At 35.6% G+C, this 23,866-nt stretch overlaps 1 protein-coding gene across 49 annotated transcripts in view; it reads left to right on the forward strand.

Moving 5' to 3' along the window:
* The window catches only part of PCM1 (pericentriolar material 1), a 101,107-nt gene that overhangs the window by 33,905 nt on the left and 43,336 nt on the right, over positions 1 to 23,866 (forward strand). For 31 of the 49 annotated variants that reach the window (XM_055348858.2, XM_055348855.2, XM_055348869.2 and 28 more), the window contains 13 exons: positions 192 to 365; positions 852 to 1,009; positions 1,128 to 1,363; positions 3,618 to 3,769; positions 3,919 to 4,048; positions 5,320 to 5,460; positions 6,387 to 6,577; positions 7,855 to 8,055; positions 9,288 to 9,507; positions 9,617 to 9,762; positions 10,262 to 10,452; positions 12,872 to 13,043; positions 15,631 to 15,983. In XM_055348858.2, the coding sequence (XP_055204833.2) occupies positions 192 to 365; positions 852 to 1,009; positions 1,128 to 1,363; positions 3,618 to 3,769; positions 3,919 to 4,048; positions 5,320 to 5,460; positions 6,387 to 6,577; positions 7,855 to 8,055; positions 9,288 to 9,507; positions 9,617 to 9,762; positions 10,262 to 10,452; positions 12,872 to 13,043; positions 15,631 to 15,983 (2,465 nt within the window). Of the gene's footprint in view, positions 1 to 191; positions 366 to 851; positions 1,010 to 1,124; positions 1,364 to 3,617; positions 3,770 to 3,918; positions 4,049 to 5,319; positions 5,461 to 6,386; positions 6,578 to 7,854; positions 8,056 to 9,287; positions 9,508 to 9,616; positions 9,763 to 10,261; positions 10,453 to 12,871; positions 13,044 to 15,630; positions 15,984 to 23,866 lie in introns of all 49 variants that reach the window. The other 18 variants (XM_055348850.2, XM_055348862.2, XM_055348867.2 and 15 more) reach the window with 1 other exon arrangement.

Here is a 23,866-nt window from a genome sequence, read left to right on the forward strand (position 1 = left end):
TGAGATTTTGAGTAAGCTGTACTTGGCATTAACCTCATTATTTTACAGTCATACCCCCTGGATAGTTCACTAGGTGGATATTTCATTAGGTCTAGATTTTGTTTGTGTTAGCTGCTATTATATGAAAATAATGTCTGTATTATTTTGCTAAAATGGGTGTAAATCTTATACATAAATTTTTTGTTTATCAGGAAGTTAAATGAAGTTCGAAAGAGATTGAATGAGCTAAGAGAATTAGTTCATTATTATGAACAAACATCAGACATGATGACAGATGCTGTGAATGAAAACAGGAAAGATGAAGAAACTGAAGAGTCAGAATATGATTCTGAGCATGAAAATTCCGAGCCTGTTACTAACATTCGGTAAGAACTTTTTTGGGGATGTTTTTCCAGCATATTCATTCTATCTTGATACTTCTAATGTGGGAACAAAAATACTTCATTATAGTATTTACTATTTGCCTTTTATTTAAGCTTTCTACTATTTTGGTCAGTGTAATCATCTCTGCCCTGTGAAGAAAGATGAATAGGGAAGTATGGAGTACAATAGTTCAGTAAATTTGCCCTTTGTTAGATTGAATTCGAGTAAATCATGAGATGTATCTAACTTAGCATTTTGCTGTCTTTTTATTTTTAGGTGTAATTTTCATTTTTTCAGATGTTTTTCTACTTAAATAGCACATATGCAGAAGTTAATGAAAAGCAGGAGTCGATTATTCACTTTGAATTTAAATGGAATAGCCAACAATGTGCTTGGTTTGGTGTTATTTTATTAGCAGTTCTAAACTTGGATTTCTTTCTCTCTTTTTTTGTGCCTTAAATGACTTCAGGCTGTTTTCTTTCTTCTAGAAATCCACAAGTAGCTTCCACTTGGAATGAAGTAAATAGTCATAGTAATGCACAATGTGTTTCTAATAATAGAGATGGGCGAACAGTTAATTCTAATTGTGAAATTAACAACAGATCTGCTGCCAACATAAGGGCTCTAAACGTGCCTCCTTCTTTAGGTATGACTGACTGTATTTACATATAATTTTGCTGTGTTATTCTTACAAAGTGGGTTTTCGTTCATGTGTGCTCTTTCTTTTAAAAGTTACTGATTTTAATTATACATGTTTTCAGCAGATTGTCGATATAATAGAGAAGGGGAACAGGAGATTCATGTTGCACAAGGTGAAGATGATGAGGAGGAGGAGGAAGAAGCAGAAGAGGAGGGAGTCAGTGGAGCTTCATTATCTAGTCACAGGAGCAGTCTGGTTGATGAGCATCCAGAAGATGCTGAATTTGAACAAAAGATCAACCGACTTATGGCTGCAAAACAGAAACTTAGACAGTTACAAGATCTTGTTGCTATGGTACAGGTAAATATTGCTTGGTCTTTTAAAAACCTATTTGTCAAATAGTACCGTCTTAAGTAAAATTTGTGTATGATAATTACTTTGGTTTAATTATACTAATACACATTTATGTATCATATGTGAGGTTTAAATTTTTAGCACTTTACATGCTGTATGTCAGAGGTCAGCAACCTTTTTAAATTAAGAGTGAGTTGGTTAGATAGTTGCGGCTTTGTGGCGATATAGTATCTGTCACAATTTCACAATGCAAAAGCAGCCATACATAATACATAAATGAGAATGATTATTTGCCAATATAGCTTTATTTTATTATAAACAATATAGCTGTTTTTATTTACAAAAACAGAAGAGGTTTTGTTGTTTTTGTTGTTTTGCTGACAACTCTGGCCTTATGTACAACTTGCAGCATCTCAATGAGGTAGATATTAAATAGGTTAAAGAGATCTTAATTGCCAAAGTTTATATGACTGTCCAATCCAGAATTCAGACTTCCTGATACCAGAGCCTGCGATCTTAACCTACTGTATATAAAAGAAAAACCATGTTATCTTATTCAGTAAGGTTAAAGTTAGAACTATTAATCATAAATTTTAAAAAGCAGTTTATACATATTTTGTATTATAGTTACACAATTAACTATAATTTAATAAATGTACAATTGTATATTTATACAAATGTAAAAATATACAATTATAGTTACATAACTATTAACACAAAATATGCCTACACTTATAATTGTATAAATATGTAATTAACTATAATTGTATTACTGTGTAACTATTAACACATTTATAAAGGTATTGTGTGTGTATATATATATAAATCATATAAAATGGTTTTTGTGAGTGAAAAACTCAAGTTTTATTAACAGTTTCTTTTGAAATGCTATGTACTTTGAATTACTCAAGTAAAAGGTGAGCGTGCTCTCTCGGTTCAAAAAAAGTACGTATTTGTATTTATTTATTTTTTGGGGACAAGGTCTTGCTCTGTCACCCAGGTTGGAGTGCAGTGGCATGATTTTGGCTCACTGCAAGCTCCATCTCCCAGGTTCAAGCTATTCTTCTGCCTCAGCCTCCCGAGTAGCTGGAATTACAGATGTGTACCACCACACCTGGCTAATGTTTGTATTTTTAGTACAGATGGGGTTTCATCATATTGGCCAGGCTGGTCTTGAACTCCTGGCCTCAGGCAGTTCACCCACCTTGGCTTCCCAAAGTGCTCAGATTGCAGGCAAAAAAAGTACATATTACTAATAAATTCCGTCTTCACCTCCATTAATAATCCTATTCTTCACTGAAATTGCTAGGCCTTTTCTGTGCAGTTAGGTACATCACTCTGCACCTATTTTTAAAAAAATACATGACGTTTTGTGGTATGTTTCTTTGTTTTTACAAACTGTATATATAATACACTAAGTATTATTTTATAGCTTTCCTTTTTTCCCCACTCCACATTGTCTCAGAGAACTTTCATGTCAGTATAGTTCTATATAAGTAATTAAGAAACACAAATATGATAATTATAAAATATAAATAATACTGCATACATATATATACACAGTACATATAGTTATTTTTAGCTGCAGTATAGTTTTCAGTATATCGATAGACTTTAATTTAGTTAATGTATAATAGCATCCAGTTACTATATACTTGTTTTCAATCTTTCGCTATTTAGAAACAATGCACCAAAGAATATACTTGCACAATCTTCTGTGCATTTGTGTTTTTTAAGAAAGATTTGGAGAAGTGGAACTACTATGTCAGTTGGTGTACATTTTAAAGGACACAACTTAATTGGTCTCTAGAACAATTAGTTTTCTAGAGAGCAATTTTCTATATGTATTTCCGTATGTATTTATATTTCTATATGTACAGAATTTTTGATATGTATTCATATTTTTCTATATGTATTTTTTATATTTTAAGCAGTGGTATGTGAGAGTTCATTTCTCCACACCCTTGATTATGTTTTATTTTATTGATATACCGTAGCTTGTTTAACCATTACTGGAATTGGCCTTTTCCAAATTTCCCAATTATAAGAAGAGTTATTGAGGTGAGATAAACATGTATGCAAATACAAACGTGTGTAAACAAATATATATTGAACACGTGTACACATGTGTACAAACGTGCTTTCTTTACTGCTTTAATCTTTTTATGTAAATTTTACAGACTAGTGGTATTTACTAAGGTATGAATTGGATAATGTCTTTAGGTATCAAGATTGTTTTAATGTAATGATGCTCTTTCAGGATGATGATGCAGCTCAAGGAGTTATCTCTGCCAATGCATCAAATTTGGATGATTTCTACCCAGCAGAAGAAGACACCAAGCAAAATTCGAATAACACTAGAGGAAATGCCAATAAAACACAGAAAGATACTGGAGTAAATGAAAAGGCAAGGTATGTTAAGCTTTTGGCCTTCATTTAATATAATAAAAATTTAGTGCCTGTTTTGGAGAAGGTGCTCAGCTAGGTACTGTGTTATGTTGTGTCTAATGCTTCATCACATTTTATTGGAGTCCATAAATACAATGTCGATTTAATTGTAGAGAGAAATTTTATGAGGCTAAACTACAGCAGCAACAGAGAGAGCTAAAACAATTGCAGGAAGAAAGAAAGAAACTGATTGACATTCAGGAGAAAATTCAAGCATTGCAAACGGCATGCCCTGACTTACAGGTAATTATGAAATTTATTTCTAATTGTCTGAAAAAAGATGTTTAAAACCTGATGTCAACTGAAAGTACTCTTTTTTCTTTTTCTTTTTTTTTTTTTTTTTTGAGACAGAGTCTCACTCTGTTGCCCAGGCTGAAGTGCAGTGGCGTGATCTCGGCTCACTGCAAGCTCTGCCTCTCAGGTTCACGCCATTCTTCTGCCTCAGCCTCCCGAGTAGCTGGGACTTCAGGCACCCGCCACCATGCCTGGCTAATTTTTTGTATTTTTGGTAGAGACAGGGTTTCACAGTGTTAGCCAGGATGGTTTCGATCTCCTGACCTCGTGATTCGCCCGTCTCAGCCTCCCAAAGTGCTGGGATTACAGGCGCAAGAAACTACTCTTTTCTAGTATTAAGGTGACAGAATTATATCTAGTAATTTTGTGATTAATGAAGTGGATGAACTAATGAAGAGTTGGGGTTATACGTTTACAGTGTAAAAGACAGCACATAGGAATTGACTCATTATTTTCATTCTTATTGGGCTGGCTGGCCATAGATTCAGAACGTGTGTACTCATAACTGTTTATTATGTTAAAATATTCTGATTTGACTTTTGCAGTTATGGACCAGCATTTCCATCTTTTACTGGTCTGAAATAATATAATAAAATCTTTAAGCCACCATAAGATATCTAAGGAAAATAACTGTATGTGGTTTAAAGAGTAAGTTGTATATACTTTTGCTTATTAACTAGTATCCTATACATGGGTCTTGAGATTGAACAGAAAATAAGATATCTTTGATGATGTCAAATAATCAGTTAATAATATGGGAAGGGGATAATAATTCCTTCTGATATTTTCCCAGAGTTTATTGGCTAGCTTTATCTTTAGTTAGGTTGTGTTTTCAAAGAAAGGAAAACAGGGCAACTGTGTTCATTTTCTAAACCCTTGCCTTTCCTACTGTATCTAATCCTTTTTCTCTCCTTATCTCCAATCTAAATAATGTCTAGAGAAATATGTTGCAAAGGTGGGTTAAGGATACAAAATTTTCCATTATGTTTTATCCCTGTTGTTTCTGTTGTTTCTGAGGTCTTGTGTTTGTCAACCTCAGCTTGTGTTTTCATCTTTGTTTTCTTGTTTCAAGTTATCTTCCGATGATGATGGCAATCAGGGTCTGATAGCAGATTAAATATGGCACTAGAGCCTTAGTGCCATATTTAAAGTAACTGCTTTTATGAAATTAATATAATTGCTTTAATTCCTCATAACTTTTTTTGTGAATTCCTTTTTAGCTGTCGGCTGCTAGTGTGGGTAACTGTCCCACCAAAAAATATATGCCAGCTGTTACTTCAACCCCAACTGTTAATCAACACGAGACCAGTACAAGCAAATCTGTTTTTGAGCCTGAAGATTCTTCAGTAGTAGATAATGAGGTATTGTAAATTGTACTCTCTTGTTCCTGAGTTAGTCTTTTGTTTTCCTTTTTTTTTCTTCAATAAGGCACATCTCAAGAAAGGAAACTGAATATCCTTGAAACATGTTTGTAAATAGTGGTCTGCTTTGTGCCTTTTTTAGTAGACACAAAAATGTAATAGATTATAATAATACAAGAAAGACAAAACATTTTAATTTTTAAACTTTAATTGAAAAGTTTTAAATAATTTTTTCTAAAAAGTAATTATCTTTTAAAAATATCCATGTTCTTTGTTAGTAAATATTTGGCAGAAATATATAGGGGGGTAGTTGCAGCAAATAGTAATCATTTCAGTTAGAAAGACCTATCCTTTGACATTTTATTTATATGTAGTTTGTAGAAAATATAATTTTTCCTAAATAATTTCTGAAGTATATTTGAGTTCTACTTGTTTCTATTAATAGGCCAGGTGCGGTGACTCACACCTATAATCCCAGCACTTTGGGAGGCTGAGGTGGGCAGATCATGAGGTCAGGTACTCAAGACCAGCCTGGTCAACGTGGTGAAACCCTATCTTTACTAAAAAATACAAAAAAATTAGCTGGGCGTAGTGATGGGCGCCTGTAATCCCAGCTACTCAGGAGGCTGAGGCAGGATAATCACTTGAACCTGGGAGGCAGAGGTTGCAGTGAGCCGAGATCACACCACTGCACTCCAGCCCAGACGACAGAGTGAGACTCTGTCTCAAAAAAAAAAAAAAAATTGGCTAATTTTTTTGTAATCATAACTATATTATTATTTTAACTTTCATGGACATGTTAGTGTGAAAAGGAGAGAATGAGAATAGAAACCTTTGTTGATACTGACAGTACTAGTAGTCTTTTACTCTTTTAGGCTACAGCAAATCCAAATATTTACTTAACTCTGGTTTCTTAAAAAAAATAGTTGTGGTCAGAAATGAGAAGACATGAAATGTTGAGGGAAGAGCTGCGACAGAGAAGAAAGCAGCTTGAAGCTCTGATGGCTGAACATCAGAGGAGGCAAGGTCTGGCTGAAACTGCATCTCCAGTGGCTGTGTCATTGAGAAGTGATGGATCTGAGAACCTATGTACTCCTCAGCAAAGTAGAACAGAAAAGTAAGAGAGCTGCATAAATCACTTTTCTAAAAATGTCACCTGCCGAAGATTGACCTGTAGGCTAGGCAGCCACATTTCTCCTCTACACCACAGCACAAATCTGCTATTTCAGTGATGCTACTATTTAACTACCACCTTTGTGACCCAGTTTAACTGAATCCAGCCACTTTCTGTTCTGACTTCTCGTAGCATCAGCTTTCTCTTTTGTCTTAAATTACTATGGCACTTGATCAAAATGGTGATACAGATTTTCTTATGTGTATAAGCCTTATTAGTTAAGTTTATAAAAAGAAAATGCTTGATATTTTGTAGTGCTTTTCTGTCAGGCCAGAAATAGGCCCTTTTTTGCTTACATTGAGTATCTGCTGTTTGTAAGGTTCTTAAGGATCTTAAAACATTTTATTATAATAATTTAGTTTTTAGGATTTCAGTTTAAAATGTCCATATGTAGAATATTTCTAAAAGAGTTGGTCATCTATAAGATCAGTGAATTATTTAGCTATATAGTAATAACCATATCTAAAATTTTGAAATTTAGATTTGTTTATGACCTTCCCTTTTGATATCCTCAGATGGCATTTCTGGAATTTCTGGAATTTTGCACCAAGCCATACTCTCTTCTCAGATGAACTTCTATTCTTGGAGTCCCAATATGCATTTTACTGATCAGACTATATCTACAATATTTTATTCTGTTCTGGGTACTACACGTCTGTTCTTCTACAGAGTTCTTCAGATAGTTTTGATGAGCATCTGGTTTCAGAATCATTGGTCTGGATTTTTGCTGTCCAGTATGGCAGCCACTAGATATAGGTGGTTATTTAAATTTCAATCAAATGAAATTAAAAATTTATTTTCTCAGTCATATTAGCTACATTTTAAGTGCTCAGTAGCCATGTGTACCTAGTGTCTACTGTATTGGATAGCACAGATACAGATGATTGCCGTAATTATAGAAAGTTCTGCTGAACTGCACTGATCTTGAAAACTCCCTCAAGGAAAAGTTAAGGGTAGTTTAGCTTTGGGAAGTAGTCCCAGGGGATATGATGATTATTTAAATGTATTTGAAGAATTGTTTTGTGGAAGGCAAACTAAACATATTCTATATATAACAGCAATAGGGAGAGTGCCACCCATAGCATAGTTATTGTGATTAAATGAAATTTTATATACAGACATGTATATGTATGTTTGAAACAATGTCTGGCACATAGTAGGTGGCAGAGTATTTAGCTTATCTCCAGAATGACATCTGTTTTATGTCTCTTAATCACTAGGACGATGGCAACTTGGGGAGGGTCTACCCAGTGTGCACTAGATGAAGAAGGAGATGAAGACGGTTACCTTTCTGAAGGAATTGTTCGGACAGATGAAGAGGAGGAAGAAGAGCAAGATGCCAGTTCCAATGATAACTTTTCTGTGTATCCTTCTAACAGTGTGAATCATAACTCCTACAATGGAAAGGAAACTAAAAATAGGTTAGTTTCAGTATTTTAATTTTGTGCTTAATTTAAGAGGCTCAGGTCTTTTTGACTGACAGCAAGCACTTCTGCAGTTCTCCAAGCCAACTGAATGTCCTACAACTCAATTCAGTTTTTACACTAACTACTCAGAGTTAGTGCAGACCCCACAAGTTAAGGGGCTCAGTTCGGTAAGACTGCCCTCACCTCAGACTTCAATTTCAAGTGCTTGGTCCCCACGTTACCCACACTTCTGTGCAACATGGTTAGAAATTTGGGAGTTCTTACAATCCCCTTCAGGTTTATTTGCTAGAACAACTCAACGAAATACAGAAAAACACTTACTTATGTTTCCTCATTTCTTATAAAGGATTCTGAACTGCCAAATGGAAGAGGTGTGTTAGGACAGTGTATGGGTTGGGGAGGTGTGCAGAGCTTCCATGGTTTCCTCTGTGTGTCCCACTCTCCCCAGCACTTTGATGTGTTCAGTGACCCAGAAGCTGCCTGAATTCTGTTTAGGGTTTTTTAGGAGATTTCACTGCTTAGGCGCAATTGATAAAATTGTTGACTGTTGGTGATTGGTCTCATTAGCAAAAATTCAGATCTGGTTGAAAGGGGCTTGTTATGGATAACAAAAGACATTATCACTTGGGAGATTCCAAGGGTTTTAGGAACTCTGTGCTAGGAACCAGGCACAAAGAACAGATAGATATTTTATTATACCACAAGAATGTTGTTCCAGTAGATCCAGGTAAACTGGATCAGTCTTCACTCCTGCTGTTGAGAATTAAGCAAAAATAACAAATTGTAGATAGTGAAAAGAGTCTGCCAACAAAGATGTTATTACATTGTTACTAATAATTATAACTGAAAATTTCTTCATGGATAACAGATGGTGAAGTAGATATAGTAGTTCCACTTGATGAAATACTATGTGGTTGAACTTAAAGCATGAAGAATGGAAAAGTACTTGTGACATAATAAATATTTTTATTTTGCAGAATACTTAATTATATGGACACTTCTGTGTAAAAAGATACATGAAAAAGACTGGAGACTAATGAAAACTAATAATTGTACAAAGCTAAAGATCTGGACTTTCTCCCCCCTCTATATTTTTTAATACTTTGTATGTTCTTTTAATTTAAAACAGAATATTGGCCCATAGGCCTGAGTATCAGAGTTTATTGCTGTATTTTAAAAACCAAATTATTATGTATGATGACTTAATGCTTTCAATCTTGTGTTAGGTGGAAGAACAATTGCCCTTTTTCGGCAGATGAAAATTATCGTCCTTTAGCCAAGACAAGGCAACAGAATATCAGCATGCAACGGCAAGAAAACCTTCGTTGGGTGTCAGAGCTCTCTTACGTAGAAGAGAAAGAACAATGGCAAGAACAAATCAATCAGCTAAAGAAACAGCTTGATTTTAGTGTCAGTATTTGTCAGACTTTGATGCAAGACCAGCAGGTAAAATTTGCTATGAAAGTATATTTTTCTTCTATTTTTATAACTTCTGAAGCAATACAAATTTTTCTCAAGTCATCAGTAACTATTAACAAACATTTTCTTTCAATAGACTCTATCTTGTCTGCTACAAACTCTTCTCACGGGTCCTTACAGTGTTATGCCCAGCAATGTTGCATCTCCTCAAGTACACTTCATAATGCACCAGTTGAACCAGTGCTATACTCAGCTAACATGGCAACAGAATAATGTTCAGAGGTAATCTGTTTCTTAGAAGTATTGAGACTGTATAAGAGCTAACATTGAGCAGAGGTTTTACAGTTAGCTTCTGGGAGAAAAGAGCAAGACCAAATTGCATATTTGGATATTCTCTTTCCCTTGAGAATTTTATAAGTGGTGATTTACCTAATGTTTCCTTTTAATACCATGGATTTCTGTTTTTATAAATTTATGTTATTGAATTTTACTTTGGCAGATTTTATGGTGTGTAAATTGTACCACAGTGAAGCTATAAACAAACAAAAAAGTGATTTTCTTATAGTTTTACCGACTGTTGGACAGAAGTACTAAGTTCATTTCTTGTTCCAGAGGGAAAGTTACTGAATTAAGCCTTATAGAGCAAGCACGTATTTGTTACAGTATCAGAGCAGTTTGTCTGCATGCTTTTGAATCATTTTTTACATGTATTCTTCCTGAATGTACTTTATATATATGGTAATATAACTGATTCTTAGATTACTGACTTAAATCTTTGTAGGTTGAAACAAATGCTAAATGAACTTATGCGCCAGCAAAATCAGCATCCAGAAAAACCTGGAGGCAAGGAAAGAGGCAGTAGTGCATCGCACGCTCCTTCTCCCAGTTTATTTTGTCCTTTCAGCTTTCCAACACAGCCTGTAAATCTCTTCAATATACCTGGATTTACTAACTTTTCATCATTTGCACCAGGTAGGTGACTTAACCTAAAGAGAAAATAAATAAAAGCAAAGTGTTTGGAACAACGTAATTTGTCTATTGCCTAGATGTTTTAACATTTTCTTTTGGAATGGGGTAGGAAATGTTTGCAAAGAAAGTTACAAACTCTTTTTTTTTTTTTTTTTTTTTGAGGCGGAGTTTTACTCTTCTTGTCCAGGCTGGAGTGCAGTGACATGATCTCGGCTCATGGCAGCCTCCACCTCCCAGGTTCAAGGGATTCTCCTGCCTCAGCTTCCTAAGTAGCTGGGATTACAGGCATGTGCCACCATGCCCAGCTAATTTTGTATTTTTAGTAGAGATGTGGTTTCTCCATGTTGGTCAGGCTGGTCTCCAACTCCCGACCTCAGGTGATCCACCTGCCTTGGCCTCCCATGGTGCTGGGGTTACAGGCATGAGCCACCGTGCCCAGCCTACGTTGTTCCTTTTAAACCAAACTTTAATAATATGGTTGCTAATGAAATTAAGTAAACTACTTAGGAATGATTGCTTCAACTATTTATTAAGAGGAAAGAGAACCTGTTCAATGGCTGCTGTATACTAGGCACTGTGTAAAACGCTGGGAGAGTAAAGATGAATAAGACAGTGCTTTCCTAAAGGAGTACCATGTCTTGTTAAGGGGATACTAATAGACTAAAGGAGAGCACATTTAGCTTAAGCTTTTCTTTGGATGGTTTTTTCTGCACTCATTATGTACCAGACACTATGTAAGTTACTGGGATCTAAAGATGAGTAACACTGATCCTTTAAGGAATTCAGGGTCTAGTGAGGATGCTGTTAATGAATGCTTATAGTACAGTGCCACGGGTGCCATAACAGTAGTGCAAATGCTGGGAAGTGTCAGCAAATCAGTTCCCCTGCCAAAAAAAAAAAAAGAGGTGATATGTAAGCTAAAGAATGAATAGAATTTATTTCCAGAGAGATTAGAAATGAAAGGGCTTTCTAATAGAACCACTTAGAGTTATAAAGCAATGAAATAGTACATCACTCAGGGAATTTAGAGGTATTTAAGTGTGGCTAGTATTTAGGGGAAGAGTAATTGATGTGGTTGAAGAGTGGCAGAGAGATTTTATGATGTGCAAACAAGCTTAGGTTTTATATTGCAGACGAGGGTGCCATTGAAGGACTTTGAGCAAGGGATAACATGAAATTTATATTTTAGAAAGATTACACTGGTGAAAGTGTTCGGGAGAAGTTGGAGGAAAGGAGTGGAAGATTTAGCTGGTGAACAGAAGGCTGTCATAATAATATGGAAAGAATGATAGCCTGGCCTTAGGCCTTGTCAGTAGGGATCAAGAAAAAGGAGTAACTGAAAGACATTATAGTGATAGAGTGAATAAGTTAAGTGACCGATTATATGAGGTGAATCATGAGGAGGAGTTAAAGGTGTTGGCAGGGAATATAGGAGGAGAAAAAAGGTTGAGAGGGCTTTGTGAATGTATATATATATATAATCACAATATATATGTACTCAATACTTCTTACATATATATATTACAGTGTTATGGCCAGCAATGTGTATATATATGGATGTATATATATGTGTGTGTGTATATATATATGTGTGTGTATATGTATGTGTGTGTATATATATATATACACCACAGTGTTTTTTCTTAATAGGATTTTCGAGACAGTGGCATAAAAAATTTAACAGGCTTTTTAGTTCTTGGGTGTCGATTAATATTGGCAGCAAACATCACATGAGTAGACTTTTAAGTAATAAGAAATTGCAAATGCTCTTCCTTTTTACTAAAATATACTTCATACCCACACCAACTCTATATAAAGGCTCTTCATTCTTCTTAACAGTACAATTTTTGTGAAACCTTCCCAGTCTCTTTCCCCCCACGTTGTTAGTAGCCTCTTGCAAATACCTCTGATACATAACAGTATTTGGTAAGTATTTAATTATATTCTACTTTCCCAATAAAAATAGAGTAGAAACAACATAAGCATAGGAGTCATACAGACCTGAGATCTAACCATCTTTTTCATTTATTAGACATTTGATTTCTAACCGTATTTGCTCACTGGTAAAATGAATGCAGTATCTATTTTATAAGTTACTTGGTTTTAAGTATTAAACCAAGTAACATGTAAAGTGCCTGCAGTAGAGTGTGTCACCCAGTAATTGATAAATGTCAGGTACTATTATTTCTAACTTTTAGCTCTTAAGGGAGTGGGGATTATTAATTGTCTTTGACCAATGCCTAAAACATAGTGGCCTAAGCTGTGAACAGTGATTGGATAAATATTAGCTTTTTTTTTTAATTATCAGTTTTTTGTTTTGGTGGATTTGAATGACATATTTAATTAAAGCTGTCTTTTAATTTCATTTTAAAGCTAAAGACATTTATTTATTTTTCTCTTACCCACTGCTTTTACTGATTAGGTATGAATTTCAGCCCTTTATTTCCTTCTAATTTTGGAGATTTTTCTCAGAATATCTCTACACCCAGTGAACAGCAGCAACCCTTAGCCCAGAATTCTTCAGGAAAAACAGAATATATGGCTTTTCCAAAACCTTTTGAAAGCAGTTCCTCTATTGGAGCAGAGAAACCAAGGTACCTGATTGTAAACAGTCTTTTATTGCTTAAACATTCACTTTTGTGATTACATCTAATTATGTGTAATTTGAAAACACAACTAGGGAGGACGTTTGTGATGATTTGGCTTGATGATGTTGGAAATATGAAACTGTGACATATCAGTAGATGAGATGCCAGATACTTCCTGGTAACCCTGGTACATGAAAAGTTGTTTGGAAGGATGTGGCATAACTCATAGGATTTGTTTTGTCTGTAATTTGATACCTGTCTTTATGGTTAAAGCAGTTTGCTGTTCAATGACTTAGGGCTAGAAACTAATATTAACTGCTAGAAGATAGTTTTTAAGTGATGATCCCTTTTTTTGATTCCTAGCTCTTGATTAGAATCACTTCCTAAAGCCTATTCAAATATAATGTTGAGTACTATTAGATTATAAAAACAACTTTTGTCTCATAAGTTTTGAGGATGCATGGTATTAATGATATTTAGGATTTCTTCTGAAACACAGTTTTTGACTCAGTGTGAAAGGTTGGCTCCGTTGAACCTAGTCTGTCAGATGTATCTCTCTGATTGTCTTTCCTACTCCATAAAAATATATATAATTCACATTATAGTTCTCTTTAGCTATGTGATTAGGAAGGTCTCAGGCTCTTATATTAGCATTTTGACACTGTTTAATTACTGAGTCATTAACTGGGATTTTTTTTTTTTTTTTTACTTGATTAACCAGTAACTCTGAGAATTCCGACTTTGTATTCACCACTAGGAATCCTATGATTAACATCCGTTACTTTGTTGACTCCTTTTTTTTAGTTGTTCTGTTTTTTTCCTGTTAAATGTCATGTTGCTCTATAAAGGTATTCTGTTGTCAGAAGCCTAACACAGTGTTAGTTCACAGTTGCCATTCAGAAATGATTGTTGAATGAATATCCATCACGAGCAGTAAACATTTATTCAAAGCTTTGGTGAATAGACCTTCCTACTAGAATGTCCCTACTTCATTATTTTCATATAATTGATAGTAAAAAATTACTCTGGTTTTACATTATTTATATCATTTTTAGGATGGATCTGAATGTCTAATATTATTTTAGATATTTGGCCTACTTCAGATTAGACCTCATTTCCCAAAATCTCAACTATTGTAATTTCATGGAATTAAATGACTAGAGATAAAAAGTCAGATAAAATCCTGTAGTCTTATTCAGGGGTCAGAAAACTTTTCCTATAAAAGACTAGATAGTATTTTAGGCCTTGCTGGCCATATAGTGTTTATCATAGCCATTCATCTGTGACAGTTTTGCACAATAGCAACCATAGGCAATATGTAAACGTGAGTATGGCTGTGTTCTCCAATAACACTTTATTTATGGGCACTGAAATTTTATTTTCATATAATTTTCATTTGTCACAAACTTTTTTCTTTTAATTTTTTTCTTCCAACTATTTAAGAATATAAAAGCCATTCTTAGCTCTCAGGTCATATGGAAACAGGCAGCAGGCTGAATTTGGCCTGTAAGTTACAGGTTTCTAACCCTTGTCTTGAGTTAAATCCTGTAGGTCACTGTCTCCCAGACTATTAGGAGCAGTGTTGTTCACGCTAGGTTCTGTGATAAAGTTTTGGACTTGTTGCTCACTACCACTCTTAAGAGATTTATAAAGCACATTGGCATATTAAAAGTTCTGAGATATTTTACAGACCTGTTTAACTTTGTTTTATGTGTTTTCTCCCCAACCTAGACGACCGATGAGTACCTATTAAATATTAAGGGATGCTAGTGTTCAGCAGACAAAATTTGAGAAATGACAGTAGACTAATAGAACTACGGACTTAAGGAGTGGAGAAATAAATTGCTAATTGAATGACCAATTGTATTCACCAAATTCTTGTTCTACTTGAACTGCTTTAGGTGAACACAAATCCATGTATGTTCCCAAGCCCTCTGCTATAGCTCTTTCTGAGCCATTCTTCCAACTTTTTGTTCTTGTATATCCCATCCTCCCTTGATTTTTCTTTTTGTTGTTTTTTCTAGAGGCAGGGTCTCACTTTGTTACCCAGGCAGGAGTGCAGTTGATAACGATCATAGCTCACTGCCTCCTTGAATTCCTGGGCTCAAGGGATCCTCCTGCCTCAGCCCCCTGAGTGTCTAGGACTGGAGGCACATGCCACTGTGCCTGGCTCATTTTTAAAATTTTTTTAGAGACGGGGTCTCACCAACTTGTCTGGGCTGGTCTTGAACTCCTGGGCTCAAGCATTCCTCCTGCCTCCGCCTTCCAAACTGCTGGGGTTACAGGCATGAGCCACTGCAGCTAGCCTGATTTTTCTTTCCCACTGTTTTCCATTGCAAATGCTAGATCTTTGATAAGGAACTTTTGCCAGTAAAAGTGGTTTAGTGAGATGGGTCCAGAATTAAAACTAATTTAGTACCTTAGCTTATGTGATATTTGCATATTTAATGTGTATTTTTGTGAAAACATTTTTATAGCCTGTTGACAATTTTATTCACCTAAATCTACTCAAGAGTAGACTATAAATTCAGTGTATTTGGAGTTTTTGTAAACTATAGTTGTTAACTTATAAAAACTTGTTTTCATTGGTAAGGAATAAAAAACTGCCTGAAGAGGAGGTGGAAAGCATTAGGACACCATGGTTATATGAACAAGAAGGTGAAGTAGAGAAACCATTTATCAAGACTGGATTTGCAGTGTCTGTAGAAAAATCTACAAGTAGTAACCGCAAAAATCAATTAGATACAAACGGAAGAAGACGCCAGTTTGATGAAGAATCACTGGAAAGCTTTAGCAGTATGCCTGATCCAGTAGATCCAACAACAGTGACTAAAACATTCAAGACAAGAAAAGCATCTGCACAGGCCAGCCTGGCAGATAAAACTCCCAAGTCAAAAAGTAAGAAGAGGAATTCTACTCAGCTGAAAAGCAGAGTTAAAAACATCAGTAAGTGTTGAAATTTGTTGAATGTTGATCATTGTAAATGTTGGTAATCTTACTTTGACATGTTGACATATATATAGTTTCAGTAAGGCTAGATGTGCAGGTGCTGTTCTAGACTTAGTTGAACAGTCATTTTTAGTTACCTTTATATATATAATTTTTTTTTACAAAATAATATTTGAAATAGGGTTTAATTTTCTGGATTAATGTTGTAAAACATGGCATTTATTTTTTGTACTTCTTACAGCTTCAATTTTGTAGATTATTGAAAAATTGCCAAAATGCCCACGTTTACTATTTTTTTTTCTTTTGCTATTGTATCGGATCCTGCATCCAACTCTTTGGTCATGACTTTTAGATGGATTCTTGATTGATTCGTTTAAAGAATAGTGGGCTTCTAAATACATTGCAGTTTTTGAATATCATATGATAAAACCAGTTTTAAAACAGGCTGGCTTAAGTCCTTCTGGAAGTAAACTCATATTTTATTCAATCTTGCCATTGAATGTCATATTAAAGTTGTTTAAAAAAAATGTTTTTAAATTTTCTTTACGGTGTTAGTCATACCTTTTACAAAAATAGGTTTTCTGTGATTTTTCAGTTATTTACTGAAGTGTAGTACTAGGTTAAAAATAGTTTCATTAGCTAAAATGTGCAGTGTTACAGCTGAAGGATATTCTTTTTATGTTTGCAAAGGATGGGCTATGGCCTTGAAAGGTTCTGAGTTTAAGGAGATAGTATTTGGTGCTTAAGGCTAGTTGCGGTGGCTCATGCCTGTAATCCCAGCACTTTGGGAGGCTGAGGCAGGTGGATCACCTGAGAGCAGGAGTTTGAGACCAGCCTGACCAACATGGTGAAACGCCATCTCTACTAAAAGTACAAAAATTAGCCGGGCATGGTGGCACATGCCTGTAATCCCAGCTACTAAGGAGGCTGAGACACAAGAATCGCTTGAACCTGGGAGGCAGAGGTTGCAGTGAGCCAACATCATGCCACTGTACTCCCAGCCTGGGTGACAGAGCAAGTCTCTGTCAGAAAAAAAAAAAAAAAAAATGGTGTTTAAGAACAAAGTATTCTAGGCTTATAATCAGGAAAGTTTGACATGCATTGCACACTGCTAACTCCCTTTCTTGGAAGTTCACAACACATACAAGTATAGTAAATGCCCTGAGAAATCCTGTAGTAAGAAAATACACTTGTAAACTTTGGCAACCTTCATCTTAATCACTTTTGGATAATGAAACCTTAGAAAAATCTAATGAAAACCACAGATACAAGAGAATATTGGCACATTTTTAAAAATTTCAGTAATTCATCTATCCTTGAAGTCCTTGGCTCCTACCTTGAACCCCATGTGAAGAATCTGACGGATGGTTTAAAAAGCAAGTTTGAACAGGAGTGAAAGGGGTGACATTTTTCTTAGCATACACATTATCAGCCTTGAAGTAATTTTCTGGTTATAAAGGTTTAGGAGAAGCTGGTTTATTTAGTAAATTAATTGGTAATCTGAAGCTATTCAGAAGGTTACTGCGCTTTTCCAAGATTACTGTTGGTGCTACCAGAGAAGATTTAAGTAGATAATGGCCATTTAGAGACAGGGCCGTTAGGCAACTCAGAACTTTCTATTTCCTAGTGCTTTGCCCTCACAGAGATGCTCTTTGTCATATAAATAAATGAAGAAAAGCTGACATTTTAAATTTCAGCATTGTCTCATTCAGATAGCTAATTTGAATCTGATAGGGCAATACTTCATAAACTTGAGTTTCACATGAATCTCCTTAGGAATACAGTTTAAGTGCAGATTCTGATTCATTTGACTTGGAAGGGACTTGAGAGTCTGCCTTCCTAACAGACTCTCTTGTGTTGCCAGTATTGGTCTGTGGACTACACTTCAAGTAGCAGATTTTACAGGAACCTTAGCTAATTTATGGCTATGACCACCTAACCCTAGAAATACTGGTATGTTTTAATTTTTCTGAAACCCCTTTATTCTGGGGAATTACTTTTCCAAATATATAATTCAGCCTTTTAACTTCAAGACAAAGGTTGACATTCTGATCTTTGTGCTCTTGTCCTTCATATTGAAGTATAAAAATACTTGCTGGAAATGTACAGTCACATTTGCTCAACAAGCATTCAAGACCACCTGTCAGTGAGTGCCCCACTTTAAGGCACACACACACACACACAAATAAAAGGCTTGATAGCAGAATCAAACTATACATAGCAGAGCCGAAGTAATATGGGGTAAAATCAAATTAGCTCAATCCTTGCTATTCAAACTCTGAACTGTGGACAAGCAGCATTACATAATCTGGGATATTATTAGAAATGTGTGCTTTTGGGCCTCACCTTATGCCAACTAAATCAGTATATATTTTTCTTCAGTATGCATTTTGGCAAGATTTTTGATATGAAGATATGTACGTGAAAGTCTGAAAAGTACTGAACTAGAACACTGGTTTATGTGGTTTTTGTTCCTTTTGTGCTATAGGAATGGTCAAGATTTGTTAGAAAAAAGGATTTTTACTGTATCTTTAACCTCCACCTCCCGGGTTCAAGCAATTCTCCTGCCTCATCCTCCCGAGTAGCTGGGATTACAGGCATGCGCCACCACACCCGGCTAATTTTGTATTTTTAGTAGAGATGGGGTTTCTCCACGTTGGTCAGGCTAGTCTTGAACTCCCGATCTCAGGTGATCCACCCCCATCGGCCTCCGGAAGTGATGGGATTACAGGTGTGAGCCACCGCGCCCGGCCGATTTTTATTATATCTTAAAGGAAGTGGTAAATAGAGGTGGGTGGGGAAAAGTTTAGAAAGCCTTTCAAATTGTTACTACAATAAGAAAAGTATAGAGTGGGGAACAAGCAGGATGAGAGGAATTGGGAACGGATATGACAGATATTTCAGCATAGTGGGAATTACACTGCTGTCTTGAGAGATACGGTACAGCCAGTTATACTGTCCCATACTTACTAGACTGATCCAAATATATGTGTGTTTTTTGTGCATGTTGACATTCTTTCAGAAGTAGCTTGATAAATCTCATATAACTTTGTTTCCCATGATGGTAACGTGTTTTAATCCTTAGAAGGTCTTTATATATGAAAATAGATATTGCATATGAGGTAAGAATATATAAATTATGTAATAATCGTATTTTAAACTTGAGTTCAGACTTAGACCTTATGAGTTGAAGGTGATTTCCTGCCTTACTGAGTTTTTCTGTTATCAGACCTATAATTTGGTTACACTATACTCTTCTGATATTATTAGAGAGTAGGAGCCAAGATTTTCTTCACTCTTTTCTTGGAAAATTGGATAGAACTGTTAAGGTACTGCCTTCTGGGTTCTTACTGTCCTTGAATCTTTTCATTTCTTCTTTCCTCCCTTTCCTGTTGCACACTAATGAAGATGGACATGAAATGGATGTGAAACATTAGGCAAGGCCTGACAGATTTGGCTGGTAAACAACCAGTAAACTTTTTGAATTTAGACAGTTATTAATTACTTAGGCAGAGAAAAAAGTAGTCCAAGGTGCCATTTCTCTGTGCCCCTTGTCTCTCACTTGAAAAGAGTGACACCGAAATCAAAGGGGCTAGCTAACGATTGTCCCTTGAATGGTGGGACACCCTGTTGCTGAGGAATCATTGTTATACTGCAGCTAAGCCTGTTTAGTCTGCAAATGTACCCTACAAGGGTGAGGAAGAAAGGTCTCATGTTTCATTAGAACCTGAGAGGAGATGGGAAACTCTCCTGACAGAAGCATCCTGGGGCAAGAGAGAGGTGAGTGGAAAATGTCCATTCATATAGCAACTTCTCACAAGCCTCTCTTGTCCATGTTCCAGGATGATTCCATGGCCTTCTGCCAAGACAGCTTGCACTGTGATTCAGACCTTAACCTCTCTGTGCTCTTTGGACATGTGCAAGGTCTCCAGAGTGCCATGGATGATCTGTTTCCCTTCAGTGGAGGCTCAAGTAGAAGTACTGTTTCTTATATTAATGTCACCCCCTCATGCTGAGAAAAACAGAATGAGAAAGGGAAAGAGTGGTGAAGTGGCATAGGAGATAACATCCTTATCTCTCATCAGTCACACATTAGTACCTTAACTTTGGAAATCTAGCCTTTGATGTTTTTAATTTGGGACTCATATATAAAACCATAGGTTTTTTTTTTCTCTTTTCATAGCATCTTAATAATTATAGCCTACTTCTCTTCACAGTTTCAGCTATTTTGGAGGATGACTGTATGTATTCCTTTTTAAAGTACCTATTGGGACTCCCCACTGAGAATTTTGTATATGCCACATTACCTGTATTTTAATTTTGATTAAAATTTATTCATCACTTTTCATGTGATATAGTAACAGCATTTAAATGTTTAATTTCACTTATATAAATGTTCATGTTAGAATAACATACTTAAAATCTTTTTCTTTAGATCATTGTATGTTATTAAATGAGCAATAGTACTACCAGTCATGTCATTTTACATATTGCTTTTGGCACTCATACTCTTTATTGCTGGTTTTATATTAAGATCAATAATAATCAAGAGGTCTCTCTTTTCAGTAAATTTCATGCAGACTCGGTGGCAGAGGCTAAACTTTAGTTTGAGAGACCAGTGAAAAAACCTGGAACCTAAAGTTGAGATGATGAAGTCTTACATAATGGCCTTGGAAATAGAGAGGGAGGGTTGAATCTAGATGGGATATCACAGATAATAAATTGACAATATTTGGGGAAATTATTTGTTGTTAGTAGACCTGTGCGGTGATCTGGAAGATGCAAGGAAGGCTTTAGGTTCTGCTGGCTTTTTCCTAGAGTGTCAGGGGCATGGTCAGATCTCCATGATTCTTGGAGAAAGCTATGTTGGAGGAGATCCTTGCAATTCCTCCTATTATTGACCCTTCCCCTTACCCCCAAGAGTAGCAGTGTTTTGCTACTGCAAGCTACTAGTTGGCAGAAAGGTTATTGAGTAAGTAGGTGGCAGTCTTCCTTAACCCTGTACATGGGAGAGCATTAGTCTTTGCAGCTGAAGAGACTAAGCAGTAGAGAAGATTCCTCTCATTGTCTTGATGAGGGACTGACAACTTGCTAGCGAAAATGTTGCTTGACCACAGGAATGAGACTTCCATGCACCCTCATCTTGCCATCATTAAAGCTATCCAGCATTTGGGTCCAGCCTTAAGAGAAGGTGAGAGTCATGACTAGGCCAGTGAATATAACAGTGCATATAAAAGGGACCTAGTTACCAGGGAGAAAACAGAAGTAGACCACTGAAAGAGGCAAAACCTAGTGAAAATAGAATTATTGAACAAAATATTGAACAAATACACTTGAACAAAATAATAAGGGCACATAAGCAGATTGAATTATAACAAATTCTTTAGAGCTAGAAAAAAATGACTTTAAGTTTTAATGTTTAGATTATTTGAAAAAGAGGACACGTGCTATTAAGTTCCAAATTACGGGCCTAGAAAATCAAGGGGAAGAATTATGTCATTAAATGGAATGAAAGTACTAACAGATAAAATCAAGAGAAGACGATTAGAGGCTTACAAGAAGTTCTGAAGGGGAAAATAAAAAAACAGGTGGACAAGCAATAACTAAATAATAGATGGGATGAAGAAAGACTTGAGACTGCAGATCAGAACAGCTGGCTGTTGTCTAGCCAGGAGAGAAGTGAGGGAAACACACAAACACCTATGCAGAGTCTGGCAAAATCCCTGAATTCCAAGGAAAAAGTAAAAATCCTCTAAGCTTCCACATGAAAGACCAAGTTGCATACAAAGAAAAAGAACCAAACCGACACCAGGCAATCTTCCTTACCACACAAGCAGAAGTAGAAAAAAGTGGAATGACGCTACACAGTTGACAAAGAACTGCAACTCAGGAACCTTGTACTCAGCCAAACGACCCTCCACATTGTCAGAATGAAAAGGAGATACTAGTTTATCCTATCTGAGGAAAACTAAAGAAACAACCTATGAATCAGAATAGAGACCTTTATACAGGGGAAGATAAAGAAGACAGAGAACAGTTTAATAAAGAAAACAGTAGATCAGTCTCACTAATATAAATTCAAAAGTAAAAATAAAATATTAGCAAATTGAATCTGCCATTGTATCAAAAGAATTCTAGACTATCAACACTATAGTTTATTTCAGACGTAATGATGATTTGTTACCAGGAAATCTGTCAACATAATTTATTCTGTCAAAGGGACAAATAATCATAGAAGCTATTCTCATGAGAATTTGAAGTAAAATGGGTATAAGAAGGCAGTTATGCCTGTAATCCCAGCACTTTGGGAGGGCGAGGCAGTTGGATTGCTTGAGCCTGGTAGGTGGAGGTTGCAATGAGCCAAGACTGTGTCACTGTACTTGAGCCTGGGCAGCAGAATGAGACTCAGTCTCAAAAGAAAAGAAAAGAAAAGAAAAAAAAGCAGTTATTTGAGTGTAATAAAGACTGTTAGCCAGTGTACACCATTGTAAATGAAAGTACTCCAGAGATATTTCTATCTCAATTAGGAACTAAACAGGGATTCCTTCTGTCCCACCATCATTATTTACCATTATTTGGGAAGTATTAGGTCAAATAATTGGAATTATAATGGTAATAAATATTGGAAAAGGAAGGAAGCAAGTTTTATGTGTTCTTTTCTAGTGGCATTTTTGTATACTAAGAAAGCCCAAGAGATACTGGAAAGTAGCTCCCAGAGTTACAAGGTAAACTGTTAAAGTGGCTGGTTATGGAATAAGTGTGTGAATATTTTTCTCTATTGTAATATCCAGTAGCATGAAAGTGGAGAGGAACGCTCTTCTCATAGTAGTACTCAAAGTGTTTGAGTGGGGGGTATGAAACGTAAGGAACAAATTTAACAAGGAAAGTACTAGGTCTATAAAAAGCTATAAAGTATTTTTGAAGAACATCAGAAAGATTGAACAAATATAAAAACATAACCATGTTCTTAAGATGGAAAAGATGGAAATGCGTAAGATTATTAAATACCATTTCTCCTGAGATTAATACATACTTTTAATTTGATTCCATTTTGAGTCCCCAGAGATTGTTTTTAAAATTGAAAACAAAAAACAACAAAGCTTATGTGGAAGGACAGATGCCCAAGAATAGTCAAGAAAAAAGTGAAGCTAGTGGGACTTGCCTTAGCAGATATTTGATCATCCTGTATAACTTGTGTTTCTAAATGAATAAAAATGGCATTGGAATAGCTAAGTTGAACACATAAATGTCCAAAAGTAAAACCCCAAATATTGGAATTTAATATATTGACCGATGTGTATTTTAATTCAGTGGAAAGAGGGTAGGTATAGCCACCTATCCATGTGGAACAACAACAACAAAAAGAATTTCTACCTTGTATATATACCAAACTATTTTAAAAACTTGAAAATTTTATAGAATATATGTATAACCTATCAGTGGGTAAGATCTTTTAAACCAAGTCATGTCACATAAAAGATAACAATAAGAAAGGCAAACGTATTTGACTACTCTCCCTCTATAATGGATATTTGTATATATCGGATGTGATTCTTATGTCTCCTAATATTAAAAATTGCTAACTTGGAATTCTAGTAGAGATTTGGGGTCATGTAAGGTCTGCCATATACTTCGAATTGGAATATACTCATTAAGATGAGTATCAAAGAACAGTGAAGGTTAGATTTATTACTGTTAGCTCATGCTTCCAAAGGGTATTGCAAAGATACCTCCAAGACATATTTACTGTTTTGTATTCTATTTATACCAGGCCTTCCTAGCATTGTAAATTGAGTTACCTGTACTGTTACACAATGGAAACCGATTTCCCTTTTAGTTTGAGTTAGTTGCAACTGATAACAGTTGTCACTTTTTTTACT

Source organism: Gorilla gorilla, chromosome 7 (assembly GCF_029281585.2).
Source record: "Gorilla gorilla gorilla isolate KB3781 chromosome 7, NHGRI_mGorGor1-v2.1_pri, whole genome shotgun sequence".
NCBI lineage: Eukaryota > Metazoa > Chordata > Mammalia > Primates > Hominidae > Gorilla > Gorilla gorilla.